The following is an 8005-nucleotide window of genomic DNA, read 5'->3' on the forward strand; positions in this document are numbered from 1 at the left end:
TCCTTCATTGCTGGTGAGCCTACAAAAAGTTAGAGCTACGTTGGAAGGCAGTTTGGCAGTGACTTAAATAGATAAACTTCATACCCACCTGTTACTTCCTGGTATATCAAAATGAGTTGAAACCATGTCCATGCAAAACTCTACACATAAATGCTTATAAATCCTTAATTTATAATTATGAAAGCTTTGAAGTAACCAAGATGCTATTTATCAAGCAAATAAAGTCTACATATACTCAATGGAGCATTATTCATCAATAAATAAAATTCTGCTGCTAAGTCTCAAGAAACACATGGCATAAACTTAAGTGCATAATACTAATTAATAGGAAGGAAAGCCATTAGAAATAGGCTATTCAAGGTACAATTGCAATTATAAGATGCTCTCAAAAAAGACAAAATCGTCCCTTCCTGCTGCCCACTCCAGGCTCCTCATGCGGCGCTCAGCCCCCCACTCCAACCATGGCCACACTGAGGGTCCATCCTGAAGCCCAAGCCAAGGTGGATGTGTTTCGGGAAGACCTGTGTAGCAAAACAGAGAACCTGCTTGGGAGCCGTTTTCCCAAGAAGATCTCAGAGCTGGATGCATTCTTAAAGGAGCCAGCTCTCAATGAAGCCAAACTGAGCAATCTGAAGGCTCCATTGAACATCCCAATACCTGATCCAGTCAAGGAGAAAGAGAAGGAGGAGCAGAAGAAACAACAGGAGAAAGAAGAGAAGGATGAGAAGAAGAAAGGGGAAGATGAAGACAAAGATCCTCCCTGTGGCCCAGTGAACTGCAATGGAAAAATCGTGGCCCTCCTGCAGCGCCTAAAGCCTGAGATCAAGGATGTCATTGAGCAACTCAATCTGGTCACTACTTGGTTGCAACTACAGATACCTCCGATAGAGGATGGAAATAATTTTGGAGCGGCTGTCCAGGAGAAGGTGTTTGAGCTGATGACAGCCTTCATACCAAGCTGGAGGGCTTCCACACTCAAATCTCTAAGTACTTCTCAGAGAGGTACTGATGCAGTGACCAAAGGAGCCAAGCAGCCACAAGTGGGTGATTATCTGCAGCTGGTGCTCAAGCTGGATGAGGCAGAGTACCAGGACATCCTGCTGATGGTCATGGAGATCCGTAATGCTTATGCTGTGTTATATGACATCATCCTGAAGAATTTCGAGACGCTCAAGAAGCCCCGTGGGGAAACTAGGGGAATGATTTATTGAGTCTCCTCTCTTGTTCTGTGATGGGTACAACAGAGACCTTCCTGCTCTTTACCAGGAACTATAGACTGTACCCAATCTTCTTCCTGCTGGGGTTTTTTCCCCTGCTCTGCCTCCCAAACACAATAAGTATATGGTTGCCCAACCAAAAAAATAAAGACAAAATCTAAGTTAAAAAAGTGAAATTCCCTGCTGCCTTTAATCCCATCACTCTGAAGGCAGAGGCAGGCAGATCTCTGTGAGTTTGAGTCCAGCCTGGTCTACGGAGCAAGTTCCAGGACAGTAGGGGCTACACAGAGAAACTCTGTCTCAAAAAAAAAAAAAAAAAGAATTCTCAAAAAACTAAGAGAAAGTCAGGAAAAAATAACACAGTGACTGTCAGGTGATCAGAGTAATACAGAAAGAAAATGATAAGAAATGGGGAGTGGACAATGAAAGTATTGTGAATGATTGGTGGTGATTGATCTCAGAGAACCACACAACATAAGGAATGAATCCCAATGTAGTTAGAAATGTTCTTTGGGCCATCAACCAGCTCCCAAATAAAGACATGGAGACTTATTAATTAGGAATGCTTGACCTCAGCTTAGGCTTTTCCCACCAGCTCTTTTAACTTAATCTAACCTGTTTCTATTCATCTTCTACATTTTGTCTGGGGGCTTTTTATCTTTCTTTCATTCTGTGTGTCCTACTTTCTACTTCCTTGGTGTCTGGCTGGCTAGCCCCTGGCCTCTCCTTGGTGTCTCTTTTTTCTTTCTCTTCGGAGCCTAAATTCCTCTTACTACTTACTGCACCTGCCTGGAAGTCCCACCTATACCTCCTCGCTTGCTATTGGGTGTTCAGCTTTTTATTAGACCAATCAGGTACCTCAGGCAGGCAAGCAACGCATCTTCACATAGACAAATATGCAACATAAAAAAATGCAACACATCTTTGCATAGTTAAACAAATATTACACATTGCCCCAAAGGTATAGGTGCAGTCATATCAGTATTGGCTCATCAATTATAACCAAGATAATATTACAGAAAAATGTTAAAAGCAAACAAACACAAAAAACTGTGTGTAGTATAGGGTTGGATGGATGGCAAGTGGGCAGTCTACATACTTCATGCTCATGCTTTCAAGACATTACAAGATATTCTGATAAATAAATTTGGAAGACAAATTATCATTTAGAATTATATTTTGGCCAGAAGCCATATATTTAGAAATTTTTTTTTACCCAAAGTAATAGTCCCATCCTGAATTGAGGTATATGGTTCTGCAAGATATAATGATAGTTCATGTCAGAAGATTGTCATAGGTTAATATTGATGTTCTGTGTCATTCATTTACTACATGGATGTCTCATCCGGAGTGGATCCAGAATGCAACTGTGATATGGACTCATTTATTGACTTTAAAAATACCCTTTCTTCCCACAGTTTCTTTTAAATCACTTCCAATCTCAGTACGATTGGAAACTATTTCAAGTTTTTATTTAAAGTAATAAGTCCTATGTCCCTCTTTCCATGGTCTTCAACTGGTAATTTAATTTATGGGAATGTACCCACTAGTTCTGGGATGTCTGCCTGGGAGATTAGCTAGTGGTTGACTTTTTACTATACGTACTCTATCAATTAATGATTGGCCAGAAAATTTGACATTATTTTGCTCTGCATGAAAGCCAAATGGAAGAAAAAAAAACATCCCCAAATAGGCCCAACTTGCTATCTCAAGTATCCAAGAATTATTTCAAGAAACAGTCAAATTTGTCTAGTTTGGAGTAACCCTGTGGTTCCATCTGACTCTAAACCTGTGTTTAATCTAGTAAGTCTCAACACGTAAGGAAGGGGTAGGCATTTGCTGTTAGGTAGCTTCTCAGCAATGTAAAATACTACTCAACTTCATAACTCTCCCCAGTACTTTTAACAACCCCAACTTCCTCTTTCTACCCATTGTCAATCTAAGTTATGATATATCAATATTTCCATGGGATAAACCCTGAGAGTGGAATTTTTAAATGAAGACTTTCAAAACAACACAGAATTTATTTGAAAGTGTGTTTATACAGACAAAAAAAAAAACAGAAATACAATTAAATAGATGTGTAAGAACTCTACAGAGGGAGTTCCAGGACAGGCTCCAAAACAATACAGAAGAACCCTGTCTCAAAAAACCAAAGGGAAAAAAATAGAACTCAGATCTTAAAAGATAGTGACTTTGGGGGTAGGGCGGTCACTCGGTTAATAAGTGACCTGTCATTCACCTTATTATTTCTACTCAGATCTCTAGAATTTACATGATGAAGCTGCATATGGTGGAAAATGCTTGTCACCCCAGCCTTGGAGGGCAGGCCCAGAGACAGCTAGGTCATCGATTTGTTTGGGCCAAACAACCAGCCTGGCCCAGTCAGTGAGATTCAGGTTCAGTGAAAGACTTTCAAAGAATAAAGAGTGATTGAGAAAGACATTGGATGCCGACCTCAGGCCCCCATATGCATGTGTACCCAAACACACATGCACACACACAGAGACACACACAAAAACACACCATGCACCACACACACACCACACATATAACCCACACACCACACACACACAGACACACACACACACACACCATGCACCACACACATATACTCCACACCACACAGACACACACACACACACACACACACACACACACACACACACACACACCATGGGTAGTTCTTTTGATGTTGAAAGAACATTGACAGTGTCTTTTAGTGGCTTCTGGTTTTCTTTTTTTTTTTATTCTTACTCAAAATCATTTTATTTAATGACAATAATAACTGATGACAAGTTAGTCCTGAAAACTTCACAGATGAATCCTGGGCTACACAAGAAAACACTATATAGTTTCTTCTGATGAGCTGAGGCAGGATAGGGAATGTGCTGTCTCTTCAGGGCTCTCTCTGGTCTCATTGCGTATGCTGACAGGAGAAGCATCTGCTTCAGGGGCCATGGCCTTCAACACATCTGGGAGAGTCCCATCTTCTTCCGCATCTTCAGGAACTTCTACTGCATATCCTTTGTGAACTAATTCCATCCCGATATCAAGTTTCTTCCCATGACTGGTATCGTATAAATGGATTTTTGGCCAACTTGAGTTTCCAGTCCGGACACAGCTAGAGATCTTGGCCATCAATGGCTTAGAGTCAGCAAAATGAGTGAGTCTCACAAACTCACCTAGAACTTCTTCTTCCCACTGTTCACCTGAGGGGGTGATTTGTGCCAGACTGCATTCTATTGCTTGAAAGGGAAGGCTCAGGAAGTCACTCCTGAGAGCCCTGAGTTCCTTCAGTGGGCAATCTCCATTATTTCCCCAGTCCACAAAATAGACGTCCCAGTTCCCATTTTCCAGGGTACCAAGAATCTTGGCTCGATACCAGGAACCATCTGCAGAATAACGGGCTGCTACAGTGTCTCCTACGTGCACAGTCAAGTCTTCAGGCAGACTGTTTTCATAGTGCTGGTTCATCTCAATGAGAAGCTGATCCAACTGGTGGCTGTGGGAGCCAATGATTTGGATCCAGAAGTGGGTAGGGTGTTCATAAGCAGAAATGTAGATGTCTAGACACTCATCCTGATGGAAACTGAAGTCAGGACTGGGAACTTTAATCCTGGACATCTCTGGACTGTTCTGGGCACCAGAATTCTCAAGGCTGTCATTCCAAGGTTCCTCCTCCCAGAAACTTTCTTCTGGTCCTGCAGCAACCATATCACCAGCACCATTGCAGCAAAAAACCTCGATGGGTACAAGTGGCGTCGAGGGATCATTCCATAAAGCTTCTTCACCAGCTCCATCTGGCTCCATCGCTGAGAGTTTCAGAACAGCCCGGCCTACACTGACAAACCCCTGGTGACCAGCAGGAACTCCCGTCTTCTCCAGAGTGATGTTACTGTATATCTCACTTCTGGTTTTCTATGTGATGAGTCTGAAGTGAACTGTTAGGAGACAGCAACTTACATCAAACTTATAAACAAGAACAGAGTATTAATACGTGCTAAAGTGAAGATAGTATCGGCCTTACCATGATCTGCAGATGGTAAAGCATTCCCTATCAAGTGACACTTAGGAAAGAGATGCAGAGAAAACAAAAGGAGGGAGGGAAGAGTAAGAAAGGACAATGGGTCCCTTCCCAGCTTCACAACACGGGGTTGTAGAATAAAGATTTTAAAAGTCTCTTTTCATGAAACTGTTTCTCACTTCCAACCCAGCTCATTTATTTGGGGTTCTTTTTTAAAACTATTCAATTTTAGATGTACTCAAAGCATTGGTTAGCCATGAATATGTGCTAACCTTGGAACATTGTCCGTGGTTCCTAAAGGAACCCCCTGGCTTATTTTTAGGAATCAGTTCTCTTTATTTATTTTCTTCTCTCCCATTGTGAAATCGGTAGTTGACTTTCTGTCTGTGTTTGCCTATTCTGAATCTGTACATGTTTTTGTGGATATATGTTGTAATTCATCTTGGCTATATGCTCAGAATGGAACTGCATTGTGCAGTTACCTGCTGACATTTGGGTCTAGAATGTGTCTTGCTTGATATCTTGTTAAAAGCTTTTGCCCTAGAGTTTTATTACTTAGAAATGGCGGAACCTTTGAGACATGTGGCCTAAAAGGAAGTGCTAGCTCATTGGGGCTATGTCCTTGAAGAGGGTGGTGATACCACTCCTTTTCCTTTAATATTTTTAAAGAAAATTTGTGTGTGTGCACGCATGCGTGTGCCTGTACGTGCTCATGTGTGCACACAAATGTGCACCACAACACATATGTACAAAGCAACTCGAGGGAGTGAGTTCTCCCTTTCCACCACCTTGTTCCCTAGGATGAAATACATGTCATCAAGGTTGGATTGCAAGGGCTGTACCTACTGAGCCATGATGCTGCCCCCTGTCTCTCTTTTGAAATCTGCCCCTGAGACAGATGATTTTGCCAATGCTGTCACCATCATGCACTGCTCTACCACAGGCCCACATCAGTGGGACCAACTGGTCATTAACTGAAACCCTTGAAAGCTTCAACATTAGCCTTTCTTCTTCTCAAGTTTGTTATCTCAGGTATTTTGTTAGAGTATCCGAAAGCTAACAAGTAATTCCTGGTCTGTTTTTATAAGGAACTGCCATACTGTTTCCTAAGGACCTACACCCGTTTGTGTCTTCACCAGAAAAGTATGAGGGTCCCAGTTTTCACAAATTAAATCTTAGTTTTATAAATTTTCATACTAAAAATAAAGAAAGCAAATCCACATTGTAAAAAACAAGCAGAGGGTATGGAAGAGAGGTGACAAGGAAGGAAAGAGGGAGTGAGGGGGAAAAGAAGGAAGGAAGGAAGAAAGGAAGAAAGGAAAGAGGGAGGGAGGGAGGAAGGAAGTCAACTTGCTACAAGGTCATTCCACTGATGAATTAGACCATTTGGAATATATATATATATGTGTGTGTGTGTGTGTGTGTGTGTGTGTGTGTGTGTGTGTGTTAAATTATGTTGGACATTCTTCCTACATTTTTAACCTTGTTCTCCATGGAATAATGATCCTAAATATTGTTATGATATATGAAGTGGAAAAAAATGTAAGAAACCAAACAGTTTCATGCACACACATTTTTTTTCACAAGCAAAAGATCTACAAGAAAATGCACCAAGGTCACCACTTTCTGTCTTTTAGAAATCATGATCATGTGTCAGTTTTGTTGTGCTCATTTTTGCTTATGTATGGCTGCCTTTTAAAAAGCAATGACTGTGTGTACTTTTCCCTACTTTTAAAGAGTATATGCTCCTGCCACCTGGCCCTGGACCACCCATTCTCAGTCTATCCAAACACAAGCTCTGAAGACTTTTTTATTTTTAAGCTACCAGTGCCTGGCTTCTACCTTCCTGAGAATGTCCTGATTAAGTGCTCTGGGGTTATGTGTGTGGAGGCAGGGTGCAGAACCCATGCTGCTATGCCTTCCTTCTTCATAATTATTTACTGAGTTTTGTGAGGGGGGAAAATGTCTTCCTATGGAATGACAGTCTCCTGATTTGAGCTTAGAGGAGATCACTTTATTTATGGTTCACAAGGTATTATTTTTACTGGGCTGCATCTGCAGACAGTTCCATAGTATCAAGAGGCTACTTCAAGAAACCTGTGACGAGGTGTCCCAAACTTTCTCCTGGCAAGTGTCACAGGGAGATCAGCAACTTAACGTGGGAAGGAAACCATCTGGCACTTAAGAAGCTCTGAACCCAGGACAAGCTGTCGTGCAAGCCGCTCTTTAACATAAAGCTGTCTTGGGCTTAATGGATAAAATATTTAGACATTGATTTGTCTTGTAGCTCTCGACTGCACGGCAATGTGGAATTCACAGGAACAATATAGGGAAGGAGGGAAGAGGGTGTAAACACGGAAGTGCTTGGCAAAAATGAGAGTCAGCACACGTTATCTGTTGCCTTTGCCTTCAGTGTATGGAGAAAAATAAGACCCTTTGAAGCATATGATTCTGGATAGCACAGCAAAGAAACAAATGTCTTCAAGAAGAGCAAAGCAGGGGCTGCAGACATGGCTCAGCAGTCAAGAGTACCCAGATGCTCTTCCAAAGGTCCTGAGTTCAAATCCCAGCAACCATATGGTGACTCACAACATGTAGGCAGAACACTGGGTACATAATAAATAAATGATAAATCTTTTTTCCTTTTTTCTTTTCTTTTTTATTTAAATTCGAAACAAGCTTGTTTTACATGTCAATTCCAGTTCCTTCTCCCTCCTCTCCTCCCCTGCCCCCACCGATCCCCTAGATCATCCCCTTTCTG

General features: G+C 41.7%; 1 protein-coding gene and 1 pseudogene across 1 annotated transcript; one reads left to right on the plus strand and one right to left on the minus strand.

Moving 5' to 3' along the window:
• The first annotated feature begins 452 nt into the window (after positions 1 to 452).
• On the plus strand, positions 453 to 1356 carry LOC113837413 (annotated as a pseudogene).
• A 2673-nt stretch (positions 1357 to 4029) lies between these two features.
• Positions 4030 to 5030, minus strand: LOC113837414 (tudor and KH domain-containing protein-like). Its single transcript, XM_035449657.1, has one exon. It carries the CDS (start codon positions 5028 to 5030, stop codon positions 4065 to 4067), a length of 966 nt encoding a protein of 321 aa, XP_035305548.1. The 3' UTR covers positions 4030 to 4064.
• Positions 5031 to 8005: the final 2975 nt, after the last annotated feature.

The sequence above is a fragment of the Cricetulus griseus genome, chromosome 10 (assembly GCF_003668045.3).
Source record: "Cricetulus griseus strain 17A/GY chromosome 10, alternate assembly CriGri-PICRH-1.0, whole genome shotgun sequence".
In the NCBI taxonomy this organism is placed as follows: Eukaryota; Metazoa; Chordata; class Mammalia; order Rodentia; family Cricetidae; genus Cricetulus; species Cricetulus griseus.

Bases quoted from the DNA above. Each gene is read 5' to 3' on its own strand.
- LOC113837414 (XM_035449657.1), bottom strand. From the start codon at position 5,030: ATGGAGCCAGATGGAGCTGGTGAAGAAGCTTTATGGAATGATCCCTCG.